Source organism: Xiphias gladius, chromosome 1, assembly GCF_016859285.1.
Source record: "Xiphias gladius isolate SHS-SW01 ecotype Sanya breed wild chromosome 1, ASM1685928v1, whole genome shotgun sequence".
NCBI classification, from domain to species: domain Eukaryota; kingdom Metazoa; phylum Chordata; class Actinopteri; order Istiophoriformes; family Xiphiidae; genus Xiphias; species Xiphias gladius.
In genome coordinates, this window is record NC_053400.1 from 26,798,501 (window position 1) to 26,824,650 (window position 26,150).

The 26,150-nt window shown below is 40.3% G+C and overlaps 2 protein-coding genes and 1 long non-coding RNA gene across 18 annotated transcripts in view; 1 reads left to right on the top strand and 2 right to left on the bottom strand.

The window, feature by feature from the left end:
- The window catches only part of LOC120802431 (EGF-like repeat and discoidin I-like domain-containing protein 3), a 12,376-nt gene extending 9,178 nt beyond the window's left edge, over nucleotides 1-3,198 (bottom strand). For both annotated transcript variants that reach the window (XM_040150380.1, XM_040150293.1), the window contains exon 1: nucleotides 2,910-3,198. In XM_040150380.1, the coding sequence (XP_040006314.1) occupies nucleotides 2,910-2,985 (76 nt within the window). In that variant the 5' untranslated portion in view covers nucleotides 2,986-3,198. The remainder of the gene's footprint in view (nucleotides 1-2,909) is intronic.
- Nucleotides 3,199-3,280: 82 nt separating this feature from the next.
- LOC120802544 (monoacylglycerol lipase ABHD2) lies at nucleotides 3,281-25,819 on the top strand. Of its 15 annotated transcripts, XM_040150928.1 has the most exons (13): nucleotides 3,281-3,312; nucleotides 5,792-5,870; nucleotides 9,510-9,593; nucleotides 10,062-10,102; nucleotides 10,380-10,595; nucleotides 13,857-14,032; nucleotides 14,853-15,020; nucleotides 15,565-15,748; nucleotides 16,926-17,018; nucleotides 17,762-17,863; nucleotides 18,108-18,177; nucleotides 18,284-18,368; nucleotides 21,525-25,819. In XM_040150928.1, the coding sequence occupies exons 5-13, from the start codon at nucleotides 10,387-10,389 to the stop codon at nucleotides 21,731-21,733; spliced, it is 1,296 nt and encodes a 431-aa protein (XP_040006862.1). In that variant the 5' UTR covers nucleotides 3,281-3,312; nucleotides 5,792-5,870; nucleotides 9,510-9,593; nucleotides 10,062-10,102; nucleotides 10,380-10,386; the 3' UTR covers nucleotides 21,734-25,819. The 15 variants fall into 15 exon arrangements, with proteins under 15 accessions (XP_040006862.1, XP_040007525.1, XP_040006437.1 ...); XM_040151591.1 differs by lacking the exons at nucleotides 3,281-3,312; nucleotides 5,792-5,870; nucleotides 21,525-25,819 and adding exons at nucleotides 7,729-7,928; nucleotides 20,184-20,502; XM_040150503.1 differs by lacking the exons at nucleotides 3,281-3,312; nucleotides 5,792-5,870 and adding an exon at nucleotides 7,731-7,928.
- On the bottom strand, nucleotides 4,763-8,589 carry LOC120803321. The gene is made up of 3 exons (XR_005709325.1): nucleotides 8,545-8,589; nucleotides 5,441-5,552; nucleotides 4,763-5,125 (listed from the first exon to the last, which is right to left on the bottom strand). It is a non-coding gene; the product is annotated as an uncharacterized LOC120803321 (long non-coding RNA).
- Nucleotides 25,820-26,150: the final 331 nt, after the last annotated feature.

The window sequence follows — 26,150 nt, forward strand, 5'->3', positions numbered from 1 at the left end:
CTGCTCCCTGCACCTACGGGTTCAAGCCACAACTGAACAGGACAAGCTCCCGCTCAGTACGTTAAGTAGAAGAAAATAAGGTGCGTTGGGGTGAAACAACGAGTACGTGACAACAATTCATCATAAAATCATTCCTGGGTGAGTAACATTTTGGACTTGAGTGGGAGATAAAAGTAACAATCCTTCACTTTTACTCCTACTCACAAACTTGATAATAAAAACAATTTATCAAACTTCTTTTGACCTTAAAATACTCTTTAATTTAAAAGAGCTGAAACAGAGCCGAGCACGCCTCTGTTTTCTGTGATAATATTTATAAAAATAATAATAATAATACATTAGCTGAAGCAGTATAATTAAGAAAGGAGTATTTTTAGTCTATTTTGACTATATTTGACTTCTTTACTCTTAACTTGGTGCTTCAGACCATTCATAAGTGTAATTCTTCGAAGTTTGGTAAATACAGGCCCTGAAAAACATTTAAAGTCGTCCCCTCCAGCAATTTAGTACCGCACTTCCATAAACTAGGGGGACCTTCAAGAGACAGATTTAAAAAAAGAGGGACCAAGGCTGAAGCAGCAGAGCCCGAGATCGCCTAACTTTACTCAGTCTAAATATAGGTCAAGACTCTAAAACACAGGGTCCTACACTCCCCATAATTCAGTTCAATAGTGTATTTCCTTACACAATGGTATTTTGTTAGCGCCCCTTTAGCGTCAAAGTGCGATATAACAGGATACAAGCGACACGTGTGGCATTGTTGGAGCTCTGCTTAGTGCTCAGCCAGCGCGCTGAGTTTTAACAGCTATCAGAGTCCGCACCGGGACCAGACAACGATGGAGCTACTGGGTTTCCTCCCGCTGCTGCTGGAGTGTCTGTCGGTAGCAGCGGCGGTGCTGCAGTGCTGAGTCACAGGTCCTGGCTGGATCGGGGAAATGATGGCAGAGACCTTGAGTGGGAGCGGCAGGGCAAGGATCTATGAGTCACACCAGAGCTGTCAGAATTACAACACCTTCAACTCATAATCTTTGTTTCTTTTTGTTTTGTTTTTGTTTTAACCGGTCTGCTGACGTCGGAGCCATCATCCAAGCTCCAACTAGACTCTGCTGCCAGTTTCTTTGGCAGATGTGCGGTTAAAAACCTGGAGACCTTCTCCCTTCGGAAAGTGTGTCACCACAATGACGAGGCATAGAAATGTGATATTGACTATGTGAGCGTGATAATCTTGCAGATTCTGTCGCCTTACTCGAACCGTTTTCATACTGGAACACAACTGACAGCTGTTGTCAGTATTATGTATTTTGATGGTCTTTTTTTTCCAGCTCCATATTTTACTCAGTGGTGCCTGTGTGAGCATGAAAACCAGCTGTGAAGACAGTTATTGCTAGTTAGTTTCTTCTGACCAACAGTCCAAAACTCAAAGATATTCGATGTCTTATCACGTAAGACAAAGAACAGCAGCAAATCCTCGCAGTTCAGAAGCTGGAGCCAGGGAACGTTTTGCATTTTGGCTTGAAAAATGCCCTTTTGACTTCCCTATTATCAAAATAGTTGCCAGTTGTTTTTCTGTCGACTGACCACTTTGCATAATCAACGAGCGGTTTCGGCTCTCGCCGACTGATTCCGACGGAGACCAACGGCGTGACCCCGGGTCTAAACCAGCGAAACACTCTTATGCGGCCAATGCTGACAGCGGAACGTGTCTCCGTGCAGGATTAAGAGCTTGCGGGATTAGCCGGGTCGCGCGGGGAGCGTCTCAGCCCTCCCAGGAACGTGCGGCACGACGGCGGCCTCGCGGGCGGGCCCAGCGCACGGCGGCCCACCTGACTGACAGGTGGGCAACGAGCGAGGCACGCGAGGGGCCCTGGGTTGTACAGAGACTCGTTCAACTCGGAGCGTTTTAACGTGTCGCCTTGTTGGCAGCACGTTCCCCGGGTCGCACCAAACCGAGGCGATCGGACGAACGGTCCGCGCTGGCCCCAGGCCGGGTCGCACGTGCTGTCCTCTCTCTTAGTGTGACAATGACAGTGTAGCCTACAAATACAATTTCAACACATTCACTGTTAACAGGGCGAGCCCCTTTTGCGATGCACCACCTCGCGTTTTCACGAGTGTCCAGAAATGAGATTACATTTTCACAAGCCACTCTGTGCTGTGGGCGGTGCAATGCAAGATGGGAAGAAATAAAATAAAGTAACGTTTCTTTTATAAACCTGCCTCTTACGGTATAAACACTGTGTAAAACAGAACTGTGTAATAACAGAGTCTCACATGTAATAACAGGCAAGTCTCGCATTTAATTATCCACTTTAACTTGACAATAATAAGCGGGTGTTTTGGGAGACGGGGTGTACAAATTACACGTTGACTAGTCTCAGGAGGAAAAAAAAAAACAACTGCGTACGTTCATCGCTGAATCCCGAATGTCTAAATCGTTTTCACAGGTGGCTTTGTTGACGGAAAACGTTGGGGACCGCCATTGTCATGTTAAGACTGTCGTGGGATTAAATACCTTTGATCACCGAGGAAAGGCGTGTGTTTACGTTTGAACGACCAACCCTCCGCTCCCCCCCCCCCCACGTCAGCGAGTGACCCCGACACGCAGACGGGAAACGCACGAGCCGGAATCTTCACGAGTCGGTAACCGTGAGCAGGGCTCACCTGTGAACCGGTTTCGATTACTCTGTACCGAACTGAACCTCAGACAGTGGCACGGAAAGTAGGAACGGGCGGCATAGTTCAGCGCCAAGGTCCCAAGGAAAAAAGTGAATGAAGTCTGGTGTTGAAGTTAGAGAGCTTTGAGATGCTGCAAGTGAACAACATAAACACAGAAAGAGGAGTTGACCGGGGGGGGGGTCTGTATTAATGCGATCAATCTGATTGTGTGGGAGGTTAAAAAAAAGACTTACCTCTGACTGAATACAGGCAAAGTAGAAGCGTAGATGTTGTCAGAAACAACGTTATTACATTTCCCGGGCGTTTCATATTCGGGCGCTCTCACTTTGTTTGTTCCGCAGCTTGGTCAGTCGGTAAATCAGTCAGTCAGTCGAGTCCGTCTGTCTGATTGTTCGTTTGTTTGTTTGTTTGATTGATCGGAGCGACGCGTTACCGCTAGACGTCTAAACTTGTGCTGCCTTAATGTGCCGTCGGAAATATGGTCATTCAGGCCGGAACGTACAGGAGCGACGACGCGATGAACGAGGGAGCTGGGTTTTTTTTTTTTTTCATAATGCCCGAGTTAATGACATGTGACGTTACTTCGGGGGCGGGGAGCTCGGAGCTCGGAGCCATGTCAGTAAACAGAGAGACGCGGTGAGAGAAACGTTTCCCAGCATGTTCATTCATGTCGGCCTTTTGCTTTGCCTTCATGCCTTTCTATATTTTTGCTCCTTGATTCAATTGGAGGCGTCTTGCATTTTTGGTCTTATTTGATAGCCTATTTATATTTCCTTGCATATATTTTACTAATATATTAATCTAATTTATCACCAAAAAGGCTGGATTACAGACAGGTCAAAGCAGGTTAGCAGTTATTTTCATTATCAGTACATCTGCCAATATATCCTTTAATAACTGTTTTTTTTTTGAGTCTATGAAATGTCAGAAAACACTGTAAACATGCCCATTGTTAATCTCTAAAGACCAAGTTATCATAATGACATTTTTTTTTTTGTTTTTTTTTGTTTTATGTCCGAGCAACAGTCAGAAACCCAAAGATTTTCAGATTATCATTGAACACTGTGAAAATTAGCAAATGTTCGCATTTGAGAAGCTGGTACCAGTGAATTGTTTGCTTAAAAAATGAGTCAAATGATTGATTAATTATCAAAATTGTTGCCAGTTCATTTTCATTATTTAACCAATTAATCATTTTCAGCTGCCTGGAGGAAATCATGAAACTGCCGTGTAGCCTATAGCAGGGGGTCAAGAGGGGCCTGGCAACAACTTGTTACCCTGGGACCCTGATTAATCCAGCCAAGGGCTTTATGCTCTTAAGTCTATCTCTTCAACAGGAGCAAGCTCTGGTACCTGGTGATCTAAAATGAAAGTAATTGCAGTTCACCAAACAGTCTAATTAGTTGTCATTCCCTATCTTTATTGAATAATAAACAAACTTTGTTCCTAAATATCCTGTTTTATGAGGAGCATGTGAAGGCACCACTGGACACGGTAGGCGGGGCTATTGAATTGGTCCCAGTGTACATTGACAGGCTATTTTTTCTGCACCCATCCCAGGTGAAAATGAAAATAATTGTAGCTCAGAATGACCTTTAAATACTCATTCAAGAAAATAACAGTTATAGTTCATTTACAGGCTTTATTGATTATTAGGCGTGGATCATGGGTGGCCTATTTTTACCCTGGAGCAAAAAAGTTGTTGTTGGGCCTCTGTTGACCCCCCGTACATGACAGTGTCATTATTTCCCCAGACACCCAGAAACCAACCAGTGCCGTAAAGCCGGTCAGTTGATTAATCAAATGGATGATTGCCGGAAATTGTATTGACCACAATCCTGAAAATTGATTGTTTGGGTCATTTTTTAAGCAAAATTTGTCAAAGATTCACTGGTACCAGCTTCTCAAAAGCGCATATTTGCCAGTTTTAGTAGTAAACTCAGCATCTTTGGATTTTTGACTGTTGGTTAGACAAAACAAGCAATTTGAATGTGTTAATATGCTTTTTTTTTTTTTTTTTTACTATTATCTGACATTTATACAGTGTAAAATCAATCACTTAACAAAGAAAGTAATTGTCAGACATACTGATAATGAAAATAACTGTTGGTTTGAGCCTCATGATGGAATATTACAACAATAACTTATGGTGGGTTAATAACTTGAAACACAACATTACAACAAATGAGCTCAAAATAAACAAACATTTCAGGTCCTATAACTAGATTTTGACAAAGAGTCCTTCTTCAAGCCTGGGTCACCAGATGGAGAATGGAAGACCCGTCATAGTTGATGTTGTACTTCAGTGGTGTAAATCTGTGAAACATTTGCAATTAATCAAATTCCCCTCGGGTTCTGGAGCCCCTGGGGGGGGTTCCCCGCTTTGCCCGGTTGGTAATCCAGCCCTGGTCTGGAGCCACAGGGGGATTGTCCCACTTCAACCATCAAACTTTGAAGAGAAACGTGAAAAATTTGGAGTGATTTAACAATTTGATACTTTGAATTAATCCCTGTGGGAAAAACTCTGTATTTGACCCTTGCCAACTATTTAGGAACACGGCAGCCACAGCGCAGGGCCCAACCAAATCCAGTTCTGAGACCGCTATTTTATTTGGTCAAGGGCACTAGCAGGAGAACGACTAATACCAAACATTAGGCCACCATTCATTAACTTTGGATAACTGGCAACGACTCTGGTTTGACAGACTAAAGAAATGCCCCACCAGTGATTACTGGTTAATGAAGCGACAGAGGTACGACTCACCCTGTTTCCAACTGGGGGAATTTTACTCTCTTCTCACATTTCTTGGCAGAAGGAATCATGAAATAGATATTTTTTCATATGTTGCCTACTGTGTGTGGGCAGCCTTTAGGCTCTGGAAAAAAAAAAAGGCAAGTGGTCAAATATAACTTAACACATATGAAGAACCCATCTTATTATCCAAAGTACGGGCAATAAATTGTCAAAAGAATAGTTTACTTTAGAAATTTTAATTTATTCTGTTTTCACAGGCCATCCGGGCATAATTAAACTTTATTTTACCTTTATATGAATTGTACATCACCGGGATGAAGAGCCTCCATAACACAATCTGTTAAACTCTGTCGCCATCAGGTGGATATTGTGCTGTCACTGCAACAGGGGCTGTACTTAATCTCCAGCATGTCTCAACTGGACTCTACTACTGGCCACGGTTAAGTTAAGACTCATTTGTCACTTCTTAGCTGTGCTAATTATTCAAGAATTAAAAAACCACACTGCAGTATACTCTGCATACGCTAAGCATGGGCAGATTATGACACAACGGGCCCCTGGTCACAGACATCTAAAAGGCTCCTAACCGTCCTACAGGAACAAATCACCCAGACTGAAAGAGACACAAAATGACTAAAAACCGTTTTGGTCTTCTGTGGTTGTCTTGCACCTCTTTGTGGTGATTTTTCGTCTTTTTGTGACTTTGTGGTTGTTTTGTGCTTCGCCCTGTTCGTTTCGTGTTTGTTTGTAGCCTTTTTGCATCGGTTGTAGTCATTTTGTGTTTCTTTGCAGTCGTTTCTTGTCTCTTTGTGGTGGATTTGTGTCTCATTTTGATCCTTTTGTGTCCGTCTTGGACATCTTCCAGGTGAAGACCTGGGGCCCCTTGACCCCTTGGGCCCACGGGTTCTGTACCCAGTAGGCCCGTTCAGTAATCCATCCATGACACTAAGTAACACGTTCTTGCAAATTCACACCTGCCATTCCTGATAGTGTATTTGTATGCCCTAAAGTTGAATGAGAGAGTGTAAATTAAACATAAGTTGTATGGTAACAGCTTATGATACGGCCCAATTGTTGCTGATACTTGTATCAATCAGAGACCGATAAAATACTGACCGCATCCTTCTTGTAGGATACTTAAATGTAGATACAGTGGAAGACCATGGGGAAGTATCTTTGTAGGAGTATTTTTGGGTACAGTACTGGGAGACAAAACTGAAGTTCGTGAAAAATGGGATCAGGCTATATGGGAACTATGGGGATTCAATCTCACGTCTTCTACTTCATTTTATGATTTGGAATGAAGACAAGGCAAGAAATGGGACTACATTTTTGAAGATTTGCTCCTGACAGGCATGTTTGCCCAGAATCTCATACCAGATACGCTGGAGTATAAAACGAACGCATCTTATCAAACGCACAGTCATTCCAGGAGGAAAAACTGTGATAAAGTAATGTAATAATATAATATACAGATGAAGATGGCTCAAACATAGCTACATCTTAAATGTTTAATGGGGAACGTACAATTAAATCTATTAATCACACAGTAAGATCAAGATAATAACACCGTTTTCCTAAACTTAACTTTTGTTTCCCAGCACTGTACCTTGCAGGTACCCATTATTTACAAAAATTCTTATGATAGGCCTATGATTTATTTCTACTTTCCTCTAAAATGCGCAATTGTCACTTCCTTGGACGCCACAGTCTTGTTTTCTTCCACTATCACGTACCTACAGTTAATTACATTAACTGGTGACTGTCTGTATCACCTTACCTTATTCATACAGTAAAATCAGCCTACGTTGTAAATTGCGTGCTGTATTATGAAGTGTTCCCACATCACCTGCTGGTACATGCCAGTGTACTGCATATGGGGATCGGTGAAGCTGAAATGTTATGTAACAGGTGTGAGCTCACGCTCCTATCACGTTCGGGAGGGATCTCGTCCAACAATCTAAAAGTAGTATACGGCAAAGACCGTTTTTCTTTTTCGTTTCGTTTTAAATTGATTTGAGCATCCACTGCGCTGACTTTTTTGTTCTTTATTGAACAAGCTAAACGTGGTTTTAAAAATCCTGCACGTGTCTGAGTGGGAGGGGGGAAAAATATCAACAATTTAAAAAATATATATATTAAAAATAAGAAAATAAACGAAAGTACATGGGGTGGAAAATAATAATAATTTAAAAATAAAGAGATAAAGAGATAAGAATTGGGCTCAAATTTAAGGGCGTGGAAACTGTATGACCTAACGCTTGGTAGAGCGTCATCGGCCATTTTGACCAATGAGAAAGCCGGTACGCAAATTCCAGATTCTTGTAGGAAGTGGAATCGGGGATGTCAGAGCCGCTGTTGCTAGCTTCGGCTCCGTGAACCAGAGGGCGTCCTACACACCAAACAAACAAGCGAAACGAAATGCCACGAATATAAATAAGGCGTTTTAAGCAGCAAGGAGCTGATTCATTTTTTTTTTTTTATTATCCCGGCTGAGGTAAGTAAACTAAAGAGGCTGCTGCTGTGTGTGCGCTTGGGTGTCGGTGCCCGGATGATGCTGCTTCACGTTAGATCGGTAATAAACGGAAGAAATCGGACCTTTAAATGCTCTACCTCTAAAGATAGGCTGTAAAGAAAAAAAAAAAGTCAAGGTTAAGACAAAAACAGGTGTAACTGAGCTATGATGCTTTAATGGGAAAATACTAGGCTAAATCTACAAGGGTGGTCAGCAAACTCGTCCAGAAGCGGAATGTTTTTTTTAAATCACCTGGACCAGAGGGGCGGCTGGCCTTCTCAGACAAACATAACACAGATGCACAAGTCAACGTACTTTCTCTCTCTCTCTCTCTCTCTCTTTCTTTTCCTTCGTCCGTGAATGTGCCTATTTATATCCCTTTTCCTCTCCTCAGCCAGCTAACAGTAACTAACCTCAGGACAATGTGTGGCCTTTTGGCAGTAAACGCCTCTCCTGCTGGCTGTGAGTCGTGACAAAGAAGGAAGAGCTAGTAGCTAGCAGCTCGTTTTGGATCGTTTATTAGTTAAACGACACATTGTGGCTTATAATAAACACGCTCTCTTGGCAAGAGTTACATACAACTGTCAGATATACTAACCGGATTCGCTTGCAGTGGACGAGACGGGTATTAGCTGTGTATGTGGATGTGGGGAGGGTTATTTAATGAAGTGAATTTAATGCAGCTGGGGATATTTCTGGCACCACGTCTGTTTGGGGCAGTTTTTTTGTTTACAGGTGATGTTTTAATATGACCATTACCTCTAAAAGACTCAGTCTAAAGCTATTGCTTCATTATTAACAGGAACATGTTGACAGATGACTATACCTGCTCCTAATTTCTCTGGAGATGGTTTGAGGTCAAGGACTCTGATTTTAAGAAGTAAAACATTCAGTTGGGCTGAATGTGTTGGTGATTCAGGATTTGTCTCTAAGGACCTCGGACCATCAGCCAAAAATAAACCAAACTGGTCAAATTAGAATGATCTGAAACAAACCGTTTTACTTGATAAATGTTTTACTTTAAATGATTAATCCATTATCATTATTTTGACTTATCACTTTACTGCTGAATTAAAGCAGGGTGGTGACATTGTGCTTAGTTAGTTTGTGACAAGACACTCGAATAACAACTAGACCCGCAAATGTTCTCCTTAAATGTGAGGATTTGATGCTTTTCTCTGTCACACATGATAGTAAACCGAATATCTTTGGGTTTTAGACTGGCGGTCAGACCAAAAAGGCATCTGAACATGTGACCTTGGGCTGTGGGAAACTTTAACAGGCACTTTTCACAAATGTCTGATATTTTCTAGACAAAACGAATAATTGATTAATCGAGAAAATAATCGGCAGATTGATGGATAATGAAAGTAGTTGTTAGTTGCAGCCCTGATAATACTGAAGAGGAGTGTTAAGAACACTGGCGTGGTGTTGAGGCTTTTACACAAGTATTACCATGGTGTAAGGGAAACGTTTGGAAAGAAGAATAGTAGTGAACTACTATATTCAAGAGGGCTCAATATATATATATATTTTTTTCTGTCTTATTTTTCTGTTTCTCAGGTTTGACCACATCACTGTGACTTCACCTCTTCGCATTTTCAGACTTTTGGAACAAGTCATTTGAGACTACTTTGAACATACAATGTAAGTAAAAGGCTTTTTTTTTAGCTTTAAATTTTGCTACTTGGTCACAACAATACAAAAATACCGTCATCTATTTTTGTGAAATCCTGTAACACAACTTCCCTTTTTGTGTTATCAGCAGATACTGTGGCCTTTTTAGAGTCTTTACACTTCTGTTTTTTTTTTTTCTTTAATTTCGCAGCTCAGATGACTTTGTTTTTTTTTAGTTTTTTTTTTTAAATTTTTCAGTTAATACTTTAAAGTATAACTGTACTGGTGCATTGTATTGTAAGCCATGTTACTCAGTGTTGAATCACACTGTGTCTGCTGAATGTAATGATTTATTAAAAGTAATGTTAGCACCTCTATCTTCTATGCAGCAAGAGTTCCTATTACTAATGTGTGAGCTGTAATGTAATTAAGGTTAGTGTATTAAATAACTGACTGTTCTTTTTCTGACTGAGTTGCTCTCACTCACTATTCTCCCAGATCATTGCTACAAAGCCTTTGGCACTAAGAGGAATATCTAGGTCAGTCAGACGTCATCAAATATTTCTCTTTTCCATTTTTGTGCTTTATCCCATTTCTGACTTAATCACAGTTAACTAAGAACTCAAAAACATAATTTTTTGTTATTTTGGGCAAATCGAAACTAAATATTGAAAGGGAATGCAAGTTTGTTTTAAAAAACGCAGTTCTTAATTCATTGGCTGTGTAAATAAGGAAATATACAGTATTTGTTTCTGAGATTTGTTTTTCACAAAAGAAAAAACTGAAAGAAGTGTGGTCCCCTGTTTTGTTTTTCAGAATAATCATGAGCAACCACGAGCCAGATGTGCACACCATCTCTCCAGAGCTGCCGGCGATGTTTGATGGCATGAAGCTGGCAGCAGTGGCCACGGTGCTCTACATCATTGTCCGCTGCTTGAACCTGAAGAGCCCCACCGCTCCCCCGGACCTCACCTACCAGGACACACCCCTCAACAGCTTCCTTCTCAAGTCCTGTCCTCAGCTGACCAAAGAGTGAGTTGCTTTCTCAGCTCTGTGTCTGTCACTCAAGGCGTTAACATGGACATAGCGCTGCAGCTCGGCCATCTGGGGCTGCAGTGAAGGTAGCAGTTTTTCTACCGGTGGTCCCATCTGTCATTAATGTTCCTGACTGTGCCACATGTCTGTACCAGAGATGTCTGGCTTTACCCTCAGTCTAGCATTAATTAAAAACCGGGCTGTGTTTTATGTATACTGGGTTTGTCACACTTGTGTGACAAATACAGACTTGTTCACCACAGGGCAAGGGGATTTGCATTTATGACAATGCTAGTCTCCTCTGCAGGGTAATTCTGATGTCTACTATAATTTGAATCTTCCATCTGAGTTTATAAAAACTGATGCAAATCATTGGTTTTTGGAACAGGGCAGGTCTTCATTATATAGAATAAACCAGGTTAACAACAGGGCTCTAACATCCTGTAATTTCTATAACCTCTCCCTCCCTTTAAACAGTGTTAATTCAATTGTTTTGTCCTCAACGAGCATCACCCTCCATGTCCTGTGGTCTGCTTTGGTTGTAATACTCCAGACGAACTTTCAGCTCTGTGGGGGGACTCTCTCCAAGCCTTCATCATGAGTGTCTGCTTATGTAACTGATTGTTACTGAGCCCTTTGCCTTTCAGCTGCAGTGTCAGTGAATCACAAAGCCACAGTGATGTTTACATTTGTGTCCGGCTTCTTACCATTCCCCCCCTGAACCGTCATATTTTGGCCATAGAAATGTATGCCCTGCTGCGTAGTTTAACTGAGATAACTGGACCCGTCGGCATTGTTGATGCTGGTGTTGCAGCATCATCTGTGTTTTTGAAAAGTCACGTTTGGAACGCATAATGACACCCTGTGGTGTTGCATAACAGAGATCAATTACACAGCGGAAAGCATAGGAGGGGTGTTGTGAGGTTAACAGTCAACAATGTTCTTGTTTCGCTGTGTTTGGGAACATGCACACGGGGTTTTGGCTAACGTAGAGGACAACACAGAACAAATTATTTTTTTCTTGAAGTGCATCCTGGTGTTTGCTTGTCAGTCTGATGTCTGTGTCTTTAATCTTCGGGAACTTATTTTGCCTCTTATAGTTTTAATTTGACAAAATAAAACAAGACAGCCACAGACATGCCTCAGCTAATTGTTAAGGATAGTGTTCAACAACAAGATTCTACAACTTTTTAAAATTTTGCTCTTTGATATTAAAGCAGCAACTATGTTACATTTACGTGTATCGAGGAAGCAGCCAACAGTAAACAGACCAATACCTGACTAACATAGGCATAAACATAGTCAAATAGAGTCTAACAATAACAGGAGAGAAAGCTCATTTAAAAGTCAAAAGAGAAACAGAAGATAAATGAGAGCAGAAAGATCACTAGAAGGATTCGAGTCACCATGATGCAGTTATTCTAAGGTTGCCCTCTACCCCATTATTTTATATATATATATATATTTTTTTTTTTTTTAGCAAATTGTCAAGACAAGCCATTTGGTCATTATTTATTTTTACATACTGTAGTATGTGATTTTTTTTTTTTTCTCAGCTTGGTATCAAAAACCCGTGACTTTACTTGCGGACTTTGATCTGGACACACTGTATGAGAAGGTGTCGTTTACCTCTCTAAAAAACAGACAGATTCTAATGTTTCAAATTCCAACAAAAGGTTAACCCCTCCAAAATCCCTCACATTCAAAGGGAGATCAGAGCCTGCGATCACTCCCAAGGTCTTTTAATATAAAAAATAAGACTTGACAACAAGTCAAATTTTTAATCATGTGAAATTTAATGTGAGGTGTTGACACCAGTACTAATTGTAAACTGCATTAAAAGAAGGCCTCTTGAATTGGGTCTATTAATATGAATTTTTCAAACTGTGGATGAGAGGAAAAAATACCAACAGAGAAAAAAGAAGTTTGTGTTTTTAAGTTGGCTTTTTCCTTCCATTGAGGAACTGAGCTAACCAGACGATGTGCTTATCCTTCTATCCACATTACAACAATGAGGTTATCCTCTTTCTATAGTCATCGAGTCATAAGCCGGCAGTGTACCTTCTAGAAGAGTGTGGTTAAGTTTTAGCTAACCTTACAGTGCATGCTGGAGGTGATTACATCAGCACTAAATGGAAGCAGTCTGCTTTGTGATTGACAGTTCTCTTATGTAAGAATGTATTTCCTAGGTGGAATAATTGTTGGAGCCACAGTAAGAAACGAGGAAACTCTGGGGTGAAGGACTTGTGTAACTGTTGATGTAACTGAACCCTTTGGTCTCTGCAGCAACTTACTGTGTCCGTGTTTTGGTCAATGTACTTTATACACAACTAGTGTTAGTCCGCAGTTACGCTTATGTTGTGCATCTGATCTCATTATCTTCAACATGGCCCACTCTTCACTTGTTGCCCAATCTAACAAGAAAAAGTCCAGATAGGATGTTATGTAACTGAAGGAAAGTGAGACGGGGACACTCAAATGTTTGCTAATGTGTAGTTTCCAAACAGTGTGAACAAGTCAGATTTGTTCTGTAAAAGCTCATGTTTGCAGATGGAGCCTGCCTTGTCTTTAAATGAACCTGTAACTAAAATGTTTCTAAAATGTTCCCCCTTGAACAGTTTCAAAACTCTACTGAATGACAGTGTCATGTGAACTGAACATTATTTATCACCTTTTTATGGCTGCAATATTACATGAAAAGCAAACAAATAGTTGTTTTGGCTGTTATCCCTATCGCTCTTATCACCAGTCTTGATTATAATAATGCAATGACGTGGCTTTCGTTTATATGATAGGACTGAAAAAACGGTATCTAAAAGGGTTTTCCTGTCAAGTTATTCACAAGCTTTTGGCCTCAATGTGAAAATAAGATGACGATTCTTGATAACCCACAACATAAGGAATGATATTGCAAAGCAATGTTATGCAATCCAAAGACTTGACTCCTACAGCTAACTCCTACAGAGGTAAAACTGGAATTGAAGTACACGTGCCAAACATAACTTAGCAAAACATAGCAACAGTCTGACATTAAACATTGATGTCAGAACATGGAGCGATCTCTCAAAAGCTGCAACAGAAATGGTACTTTGTACGCAAACTATGTGCCAGAACATTCATGCCTTTCTCCTAGATCTCCAATGCAAATGTATGTGGTCCGGATAACATTGTGTTGATGTTATTTGTGGGCACTAACCATGTGCTCTTGTAAGGTTCTAGATCAAATTTAATAGCAGAGTCCAATTTTGTCTTTTCCAGGTACATCCCTCCCTTACTGTGGGGTAAGAGCGGTCACCTCCAGACAGCACTGTATGGTAAACTTGGTCGGGTGAGCTCCCCTCACCCCAGTGGAATCAGGAAGTACTTACCCATGCAGGATGGGGCCACCGCAACCTTTGACCTCTTTGAGCCACTGGGGGACCATCGAACAGGAGGTGATGCATTTGATCAAGATCTCTTTACCAACATTTTTATACTGTTGGTTGCTGGTATTTGGATAGTAGTTAATCGGCTAATCGACTCTTTACTGCCATGTCAGACATAGAAACATCATATATTATATATTATATGTTTTTCTTAGTTGTAATTCTGTTTCTTTATATTGTAATTCTACCACTGCTACTTTTGTCTAGACTGTTCATGCAAAACCTATTGCATGTCTGTCTGGTCAGCTTTGCTGGTCTTCCTGAGGTTTCTCCCATTTTGTTGAGTTCTTCTTTATTCAAGTCGAAAGTCAGGGATAGAGGGTCTCGAAAGATGTATGTTACAACCCTCTTATAATCCCTCTGAGACAAATTTAGGATTTTGGAGCATATAAATAGGATTGTTTTGAGATATTTGAAAAACAAAATGAAGTAATTTTGTCCAGGTTTGATTATTTTTGCCAGGTTTTCCCAGTCATCTATGGTAATACAATTGACTCTAGGCTTGTCTGTAATGCAGTTGTGTGAGGAAGTTTTAAAGATGGATTCCTTTCTTTGAATGCCTCAGATGAACCCTGACCCTACCACATCAGCTTTGATCTCCTAGTCCTCTCAGAAAGCTTAAGACTCACATGACATTTGATTCCCAAACAAGTAGCGTTACTATTTCCATTCTGTTGTGCTAAATCTGTATTTGACAGACAAACAGCCTAATCCTTTATTTTGAATCGGCAGCAGTGCTTTGTCTCGATGTGCTGTAATAGTAGGGTGACATACTCTCCTTCTTATCTGTGCCTAAATATCTCTCCGGTCCATCTGCCTCTTTCACCAGATGACATCACCATGGTGATATGCCCTGGTATTGGTAACCATAGTGAGAAGCATTACATCCGAACCTTTGTGGATTACGCCCAGAAGGATGGTTACCGCTGTGCTGTGCTGAACCACCTGGGAGCTCTTCCCAACATCGAGCTTACCTCTCCACGAATGTTCACTTACGGTGAGACCAAGGAGCTGACTTCAGTCACTTTTTCATAACAGGTGTATCTAAGAAAAATAATGCAGTTTTTAAACTGAAAAAAAACTCGGCCTGTTGCTCTCATCCAATTGTCTAGTGTGGTTGAGGCTTAAGAAACACCAGAAGCCATTTTCATAGCAGTGAGCACCGCTGAAATATTAGTTCAAGAAGTTTAAAAAAAAAAAATGTAGTCTTTGGTAGGACCTTAACTTCATTTTGATGTAATCTGGTTTAATCAGAGGTGGTTTGATATCATAATATGCCTTTAGACAAATCTCAGTAAAACAGTATTTCCAGGTAAAAGTTAAAAGGTTATATGAGCTTGTGGGTGACCCTAAAGCTCCCAGAATAAACGATAGCAAGAGATTTCACACCTGAGCTTATTTAAACGGTCTGATAGAGACGTAAATTTAATACTCTGAGCTAAAGGCACCTTCACCTGGAACTGCGGAGTAAAGCAAAATGCTCCGTCCTACAGAGGTGTTCCTCTGTATTGATTGGTAACTCTGTACTGTTTCTCTTACAGGATGCACGTGGGAGTTTGCAGCCATGGTTGGTTACATTAAGCGGACGTATCCTCAGACCCAGCTTATTGTGGTTGGCTTCAGTCTGGGTGGAAACATTGTATGTAAGTTCCTGGGCGAGAACAGGACGAACCAGGAGCGAGTGCTGTGTTGTGTCAGCGTCTGTCAGGGGTACAGTGCTCTCAGGTGGGTTGTTGTCCTCTCATCTCTTATTTAAAATGCATTGTATCATCAAACCCCCTTTATAACTCTGCCACTTGATGTACACACATTTATGAATATAAATGAAGCTCAGCATAATGTCACAAAATGATAAGTGCTTGCATAATATAATGACATGTTAAGTCATGAGTTCATCAACCATCTCTTAACAGCTGTTGAATCATTCAGGTATTCTGTTTATTATTTAATCTTAATTGATATATAACATTTGTTATTTGTCATTTTGAAGAACTTTGGTCAGACACAAGCGACAAGACAGACAGGCTGTAAAAATTTGTCCTGAAGGGACATAAGCTTCGGAGTGCTGGTTAATTCTCTGAACTGGTTCATCCAGTCGTTTGTATTCCACTGTGTATTCTATATTATGTTTTTTCCCTAAGATCCTTTCTATTTGATTAGACAAGCATAATGCAGAAAGGGTTAGCTTGCATAATATGCTGGACTGAACTGGCTCTCTAAAACATGTCCAGAATAAACACTTTGTGTTCATAGTCACATTTCATCGGGGCCAAACCAGTGTATTACAATGTTGTTTTTAAACAACTAGTGCATGCGGGTGTTAGAATGGACTGACTCTGTACCATGTGTTCATTTGGACCGAGCTACACCTCCTGTGTTTTAACTGCGGCCAGCGTCTCTTGGCAGACATGACAGGCGAGGTCTGTTAAAGTTTGGGTGTAGGCAGTGGGGGAAAGGTGTGTTGTAGAGACTGGTCTTTTATGACATTGAATTTGCAGTTTTTTACTTTCCCCCTTTTTTAATGAATTCTCCTTTCAAATTACTATCAAAACATACACTGGCCCTTTTTGTCTGTGTTTCTTGAGGGATTTGGCTATTGCTGTTTTTCCACAAATACTGTGTGATTAATAAATGATACCATGCAGATGGTTTTGAAATGTCAAAAGGAAAATGAAAAACATTTTTTCTAATGGTCAGATTCTTGTTGAATATCATTAGCTGTTAGCTGTGTTGCTTCAGCCTGTCTCTGTCAGTGAGCTGCATATTAATGCCTGACACCATTGCTACTCTTCACCAGCGTGACTCTTTGTCCAGTGGATTACAAAGGACACTGAGTGTGTTGTTTGGAATGCAGACGGGCTGCACAAAGCTAACTTCCTCTGTGTTTGTCTGTATCTCTCAGGGCTCAAGAAACATTCCTACAGTGGGATCAGTTCAGACGCTTCTATAACTTTCTCATGGCTGACAACATGAAGAAAATCATCCTCTCACACAGGTATCACCGTTCGCCCTGCTTATGAAGTACAAAGTGTTTCCCTATAGTTTTTCATTACTGTAAAGTTCTGTCAACGTGTTGTTTATTTTTACATAGGTATTTTCTGGTGTTTGCCAAAGACAGTACTCTTAACCTCACATCAGAATAACATACAACATGGTTTGTCAATTCTCTGAATGTTCCCTAAACTTCCACAAGAAAATGATGGCTCACCCTCTCGATACAGTCATTTTGAGCTTGTGTTGGACTGCAAAGAGAATACAGTTTACGTTTATAATGCCTTTGAGTTACACTGAAAAGTAGGGGACTGTATGAAAATTATTGAGGGGGGCGTCCAGTTTTTTTTTGCTCAAGTTAAGACTACACTGGGTGCACCATCTTAAACTCTTTTTACTTTGCTTCTTTTAGTTATTAATGGTGAATTGAGCTGAACCAACACTGTTGTGTTATTTGGAGATATTGGTTGGAAGCTTTTGCAGTTTTTTCTCTAAGTCAAGGGGAAGGTAAATAAAATTAAATAAAATAATAACAGCACCATGGAGGGTCTTTGCTTTTTTTTAAAAGTTAAACATAAGGTTCAACCCCTATCCCCCACCCGAATTATTTTCGCACATTCCCTCACTGCATTTCACTAGCAGTTAAGTAATTAACTTCACACTTCAAGATGTGTTATGAATAATGTTTGTGCGTGTGTGCGTGTGTGCGTGTGTGTGTGTGTGTGTGTGTGTGTGTGTGTTTTACAGGCACAGTCTGTTTGGAGGAAGCTCAGTTAAAATGATAGACGCAGATCTTAGTCGGCTGTACACAGCAACTTCCCTCATGCAAATCGACGACAACATCATGAGGTATTTGGAAAAACAATTTGAGGTTGCCTGTAGTGAAAGACATAGCTCTCGGTGTTATTTTATGCAGTAGATTACAGATCTGAGTCTTTGGATATACTTACCTGCATTTTACTTGTTACTGACAGTTGTGTTAATCCATTTGTCAGTGTTCAGAATGTGAAATATCTGAGATATTCTTCTCAAACAGGTTTCCATCTCTAGCAAATTCTTCTAATGATTCTTCTTTTTCTTTGGGTTTTAACAGAAAGTTCCACGGCCACAGCTCTCTCAAAGAGTACTATGAGAAGGAGAGTTGTGTTCATTATATTCACAATGTAAGAACTGCTTTTGCATACACCTCACATCATCTAATATTTTGTTTCTCCTTTTGACCCGTTTGTGTGTTTGATGTATAGATTTTCATTATTTTCTTCTTTTCAGGTAAATGTGCCACTGCTGCTAGTGAACTCTGCAGATGATCCTCTGGTTCATGACTCACTGCTCACCATCCCTCGCACACTAGCAGGTAAAAACATGTTTTCTCATGAAAACTGCAGCAGTATTAAAAACCTGTGTTAAAAAAATCCGTACAAGCTATTTTAACTGTGTTCATCTTAGCAATCGTAAAGTACACCTTTTGAGATTTTTATCTTTTATTGGCCATTTACCTGAACATGAAGACTGAATTTTGTATATTTCATATAATTCTGATCACATTTTAGCAACAAACAGTGAACGAAGTGGTGGGCTTGTTGTTGACATGCTATGGCTGCAACAGATGTCAAAAAAATGCAAAATTCAAAGTGTTGACCTTAAACTAAATATGTGTCTCAGTTTAAAACCATTAGAATCAACAGTACCCAGATGTATTAGTTTGTTGTAAATAGATTTTCACAAATGGAAAAGGTAGCTCTGTTTCCTGTGGCTAAAAAGATACTAAATGAGTAATAGAGTAAACCGTGTCTTTTTTTGGCAATGTCAGCTCAGAATGAGGTTCCACTTATATAAACAAAGTGAAGCTTAAAAGCTGCAGAATGAAAAAAAAAAAAACGGTAAAACTCTTTTGCATAATTTTTAACTTAATATGGTGTTTCTATAATCTGATTTTGAATAATACTTAGTCTGAAAAATTAATAATATTCAATATACAAATATTAATGAATATTTAATACTACATACAAATTCCCAGATTTCTAAAAACATCTAAATCAAAAATAATGATCTGTACTTGGCTCCGTATAGTGCAGCTTTGTACTTGAGTTTGTCAAGTAGTAGATGTACCTGCAGACAGATCATGGCACATTTGCAGTGGATTCTCTATTGAGTCCATTTTATTTGTTTTTAATTCAACAGGCTTTTCCTGTCTGACTAATGGCTGCAGTTGACTCCTCCAATTTGATTCTCAAAAAATATGTCTGCAGTCTCAAAAGGCCTTCTGATCGGCTGGCGCCGCACCCTGAACAGGGCAGGGTGTGGCACAGAGTTCAAGCCTATGAGTAATGTCTTTTTTACAGCAGCTGTGACACTTGCTCACACACACAGGTGATGGTCCATCTATCTATCTGTTTAAAGTGAGTTTAACTTCTTTACAGGCTCCCAACATCAAAGATTTTATCCTGGAAATAGACTGCACAGAAAGTTCAAACCTCATTTTTGCAAACATAAAGAGGCAGTATGCTGTTTGACTGCCCACATTACATAGTGCCTATCAAGCTTTCCTACTCCTCAGCCTGTGCTATATTTAAAATGAATGACCACTTTAACTATTTTGGAAAAGGAAAATCCCTCATGTAAGGGTGTGTGTGTGTGGATAAGTCCTGACTGGAAATACAAATGACTCTATCTGACATGTGTCTGTAGAGAGCAACACTTAATGAAAAGAGGCTCCTGCTGCCCCTTTGCTTTAAATGTGATAAATTGAGGCTGACACACGACTACCAGGACTCAACAGAAATATTCTCGCTGTGTTGGTGCTATAATTATCTTAGATTGAAAATGTTTGATAGGAACAGTTTACAGCTTACTGTTGAATCGGTTATGTGGAAGTAAGTGTTACATTTGGTGTAAGAATGCTTAATCGAGGTACACTCAGCTCTGGTTTGTAGTGTTCAGAGGTTATCGGTTCTTTATTGCATGAACGCACTGAATGTTGCTGTGATACAATGTTCCATAAAGTTTAACTATGACTGCTGGACCAGCAAAAGCGGCAACAGACATTATACATTACAACAAAGTAAACGCTTGAAACAATAATTTATTAGTCATGTCAGAGAAAGTGATGTGCCCATGTGTTAGTCTTCAAACCTTGTGCGTCTTGTTGTAACGATGAGCTGTTCTCCAGACCCTCCTGTTCCCACCTGTCACTCAGCGCCTGTTGAGGTGGTGGCTCGGGGTCTGGATGAGCACTTAGTTGTCCCAGAGCAGATCAGCAGCTGTCATGAACAGTACACAGTCGGGAAAGCCCCGTGGGATCTCGATCACTACTCAACCGCAGCAGGCTCCCCCACTAACCCAGATGAGAGCAGGAGAGAATAAAGAGATCCAGGCTAATCCTTTTCAGAAGATCACCCTGCCTGGTTGTCCGCAGCTGCAGCACTCTGCATAGGTTCACACGGCAGCCACAAAGAGATTAATGGTTTTTCTGCAATATTCATACGACCTACCTCAAGTTTCAGGGTTTATTTATTGCAAATGAAATAAAATCAGTATGAATGGATTCACCTCCTCTTTCTGTATTTGTAAACTGTGGAAAAACCAAATGTAAAATCAGTCATCACCAATAGGTCTCTTAAGGAGAGTTGTACAGCCTAGTGCGAAGCTGTAGTACTCAATCCTGTCTTGTCAATTGTTAATGGTTACACTACATGGCCAAAAATATGTAGACACGAGAGCATTAAACCTTATCTTATGGTGGAACATCTTATTCCAAAACAACGAGCATTAATGTGCTGCTGTAACAGCCTCCATTCTTCTGGAAGGCTTTCCACAACATTTTGGAGCCTAGCTCTAGCGATTTGCTCCCACTCAGCTGCAGGAGCATTAATGAGGTCCAACTCTAGAGTCGGGCAATAAGTCAGCATCTCCAGTCATCCTAAAAGAGTTTGATTGGGTTGAGGTCAGAGCTGCGTGCGGTCCAATCATGTTCTTCCACAGCAAACTTGAAAAAAAAACATTTCTTTATGGACCTTTTTTTTTTTTTTTTTTTTTGTACAACAGGCATGGGCAGGTGTGTCGACATACTTTGGCCTTATTTTGGCAGCCAAACAAGCAAAAAGTTGAGTGTTACAGTCTGAGATACTGGTCGGTCGGGGAGAACCTGTCTTATGTGCTTATAACATGTCATTTTCAATTTTTGCCTTATTTTTGAAAAACATTGGTTTTGTAATTCGAGAGAGCAGCAGTGTCTCTTTCATTCACTTTAATCTTGGTTTCTTTAGCAACTTATTGACCGGCTCAAACTTATGGCAGTGGTAGTTGCCACATAAACCTACCTAGCGTGTGAGTCCTGCTGTTATCTGTTTGACTACGCAAACCCACCCTCGCTATCTGTAACAAGCATAAAATATTAATCCTTGGCAGGCCCATATTTGAACATGTGTCCAGTGTTGGTTTTCAGATACTGATGAGTAAACACTGGGCAGAGTACAGAAGCCTAATTACTGTGTGCTGTGTCACCCTTTAGCAAAGAAGCCAAATGTGATCTTTGCCCTGACACTACACGGAGGCCACCTGGGCTTTTTCAAGGGCGCGGTGCTCTTCCCCCAGCCCCTCACCTGGATGGACAAAGTGATTGTGGGCTACGCCAATGCCATGTGCCAGTGGGAGAAACAGAAACCGCCATGCCAAAGTGGCCACCTGAGTGAGAGCTCCTGCGCAGAGGAAAAAGCTTAAACCTCTGACCTCCTTATCTCTTTTACCCCCTCTCTTCCCTCTCACCTTTCAACCTCTCCAACACCACTGTCCCAGCACTGAGGAGACCTAAACCGAAAACTGAACTAAACCTTAAACTGCTCTCTCTTCTCTGCCTTCTCCTCTGGTGCTACTCACAACTACCGACCCACACTCTTCCACGCCTTCTCCACAGTTCCCCTTTGTATTCACCATCATCTTACACTATGCGAAGGAACAAAAACAAGTAACTGCCTTTGTGCTTGTTTCGAGGACTTCGACATGTTGTTTCTTTACATGTACACAACAATGATCCTTGGCTAATGGAGGCGTTGACCAAATACGACGGGAGGTGAAGTTAGGATGGCATCAAAAGGAAAGCGAGAGCACCACTCTAGAGTAGCTCAGTGAAAATCGAGAGCACAGAAGAAGCCTCCTATTGAATTAAAAAAAAAGACTGTGCTGCAGAAGGTGCCAATTTATTGCACCTGTCAGAAGCTCACTGCTTATCACCACCAAGGCCATAATAGCCTAGTCTGCTGTTCAGACCAACCTTTGTAGTATGTATGTAACTCACAGATGTAGTTTGTATGTCTGTGTGCGCCTATGTAGACGCAGAGAGTTAAAGACCCGTGACGGAGCATGTGATCTATGCGTTTGGCTGGTGATTTCATGGTCTATTGGCCCTTATAAGGTCTGTTCTTTTGGGTCAGCTGTTGCTCTGTTGTTTGTAGAAAATGTTCAGTAGAAGTGTTATGGTGAGATTTTACACATTATATCCAGCTCATAACATCCCCCTGGCACTTATGTTCGACACTTGAAATGAAAGTGTTCAGTGCTTACCAGACATGACCAGGGATCAACCCCAGGTGGGACTCTTACACATTCCCTCGGTCACATTCTATCACTTTGATTCAATGCACTTTAAAACCTTTTTGCCACAGTCTTTTCTTTCCTTTTCCCCCCTCATTAGTCGAGTTGCAGGTATGGAGATTATTGGTTTAGTTTAACTTTCCTTGTGACAGAGATGAAGAACTGGAGGGAACGAGGATGATAACGAGACGTTAGATGACTCAGTTGTTCCCTGTGTTGTATGTTGTCAGTGTCTTTGAGCCCTCTTACTCTTTCTTCTGCCTTTGACCAGCTGCAGGTCCAGCCAAGACTCTTGATATCCTTCTCTTACTGCACAGACAGAAACCTATCGCCACTGCACAGAGGCTAAATAGTCAACACTGTAAACACCTCATTTAATACAGACATCTTAGTACACTTTTCCAGCAAATTATCCTGTAGTTTTTGAAATTTGAAAATGCAGTTTACTGATTGGCCACTGCGGTGCTATTAAAGGGAAAGTTCAGCAGTGTGAAGCTTTTTTTGTTTTGTTTTGTTTTTTGTTTTTGTTTTTTATAATCTGAGCTGTGAGGTGTGATGAGTAGGAGGGCTGAGGATACCAACGCAAAACCAAATGTTTATTTTAGTGGATTGTTTGTAAAATACTGGTGATTGTTATATTGTATAATTAGATGGAGAACAATGCATGCAAGACAGATTTTAATGTGAGGGAGTATTTTTGTTTTAAAGACTGCATTCAAAAGCTTTTCCTGTTTTCTTGACTGAGCTGAGCGTTAGAGCTGCTGCAACACAGCAGCGAGGACGTAAAAGCTGCAATTAAGAGCTAAAATTGATCACAAAGGTTTAGATAAAATCTTACTGCGGTACTGGGACCTGTGGACTTTTTAAACCTGAATCTGACTGAGAACCTGTTGCAAACCTTGTTGTAAGGGCTTAGGAAGCTTTTTCCAAGGCAACGTCTATCCAAGTAAATGTGTAACCTAAAACCTGCAATTGAACACTGTGATGAGACAGACAGATGGATGGTTTGACATTACAAAGGGATGCGCAGTGATTGACAACAGTGCATCTTGAAAGGTCAAGGTTTGCGTTTTATAAGACCTGGCAACCTCTAGTGTTTACTCCAGTTGCAAGAAGTTTGGCATATCAGGGCACTTCATTTAATAGCACACACTGTCATTCCTGAAAGTGTGCAGAATATTTATAAACAATCAAATAATAAGAATCAAGAACCTCTGTTGATGCTGAACAGTTTTCAGTTTTTGTTCACACTCAAAGACGTCACCTTTGACTGCATAAAAAAATGAGGAAGTGGAATAAAGTCTTTGTGTTTGCAACCTGAAAAATTATGCCTGAAGAATAATTATTCTTAGCATCTAAATTTATTCTTGGAAATCATTTGGGTGGAGATTCTTTTTGTCAAAAGAATAGAACTTCCACTGTGAATATGATGACTACTGAAATCCCAATCGTTTGTTCTTTGGCTCAAGGACAGTTTTGCAAACACAGTTTATGGAGATGTGTTTTGAGATGTAATGGCTTCATCTTAACCTCCTGTGGTGGACATTATTCCAGGCATTAGTCTCACCAGTGCTGGCTTGGCTAAAATTACAAATAGGGATTCACCGATCCAACTTTATCCCTCTCAACTCAGGGTATCTACCAATACCAAATACTGATCTCATACACACATTTAAAATCTGTACACCTCACTGTGTGTTACTGTAAAATGAGACCAGGGACTGCTGTGGTTTTAAATTAGCAGCCCGCCGTGACTGAATTAATGAAACTGAAAGTGGAAGCACTAAATATTATGACATTGACTTTTAATCTTTGTTTAATCTGGATCAGTGACATAGCGGCCGAGTGTTTGGTGTTTGGGTTGGTGCATCTCTCATTGAAAGGTGTGTGTGTGTGTGTGTGTGTGTGTGTCTGTCTGGAGCCGCCACAGTCTTTCTTTGTCTTTAAAGACTATCATCCTGCATTGATCAAACCACGAACCACTATTGCCATCTGTTGTCAGGGAGACCTAACTACAACTGCCAGTCATTGATGACATCCTCACAGTCACCCACAGTGAGATTATACGGTTCATGGTTCACTCTGTCCGCAGCTCTCATTTCAACAACAACAATGAAAAATCATGTGGTTTGGATTTATTCAGGCTTGTAGAAAAATCCGATGACTATTGATGACACCAGCACAAACCCAGTTTCTGCAGTGAGAGCCATTTGTGTTCTTTATAAGCTTTTTGCCTCCCCCCAACTTTGCACAAAAATGCAGGTTTAGATGTATCATTTTGATGTATTGTTTTCTAATCTATTATTTTGGGTATTTTTCTTTTTTTGTATTTTGTATTGTTATTATGACTTCTTGTGTTGTTGTGCAAATGCATCAGAGCGTGAGTGCTGATGCGTAAACATGCAGTAAGTGTATACTGTGTCATATCACCACCTCTGATTGACAAAAACCAAAACGTCTTCACTTTAACAATGGAAAAAGCAAAATAAATATATAAAGATAGTGTATATTCAAATATTTGAGGGACGAGGGGTGAAAAACTAAAGGCAATATCCAACCAGGAGGGGATTCTCTTTTCATTTAATGCTAATGTGACAGGAAATAGTGTCAAAGTCTATTAGACCAAAACATGTCATCAAGATAATTTTCTCAAGGAGTGTGGGATCTGAAATGTGTTTTACTGTGTTGATATAAAAATATGGTCCTCTGTATTTATCCTAACCCCAGTGCTTCAATCACCTTTTTTCCAAGATTGTGGGCTCATGTTAAGTTTCTTGGAAACTGAGGAAATCAAATATAAACCTCTCGAGTCACTTAAAATGTCAGTGAATCCAAAAATACACCTTGGACCTCAGTGTTGTGCTCTTCTCAAAGGATTTTCCAATTGAAATCTTATCAGCCTAAGCAAGTGGGTGAGAGCCTTCACTATGTTAACCTGCAGTAATCATTATGCAGCTTTTAGTTTGTTTTTACAAACATTTTGATGCTGAAAGACAGTTAAGGGATTTGGCAACAGCTAGACGGGGCACACATAGTTGCACAACATAATGTACTCTGATATTGAACACTAGGCGTTTTTGTGGAAGAAAACCAGTGGTGTGTGTGACCTAATTATGAAAGGATATATGGTCATCGTGTTCCGAAATAAATTATTTTCTCAAAAGAAAACTGTTTCCTTTTTACGGTTAGATGTTTTTGGTTTTTGTCTTGTTTTTTTTTAAAAACATTTTCAGCATAAATGTTGTAATAGAAATTGTTATCTGATTAATATTAAGGTTCATAGCTAACATAGCTAAATACTTGTCTATGGGATTTTAGGATGGGGTTAACATGACATGGACTTATAATTTATAATAAAGTTAAGGCCCCTGATGGCGACTGAATTTTTTGGCTACTTGGTTCATAAAAGTGACATAAGAGTCTTCACATGGTCAAAACACAGTTTGCATACCTTGAGATTAGTTGTTTACTTCTTGTATTTTGAATAAACTGTGTCTGTTTATGAAAGTGACATTGAAAGAGAGAACAGATGTAGAAATGCTACTTA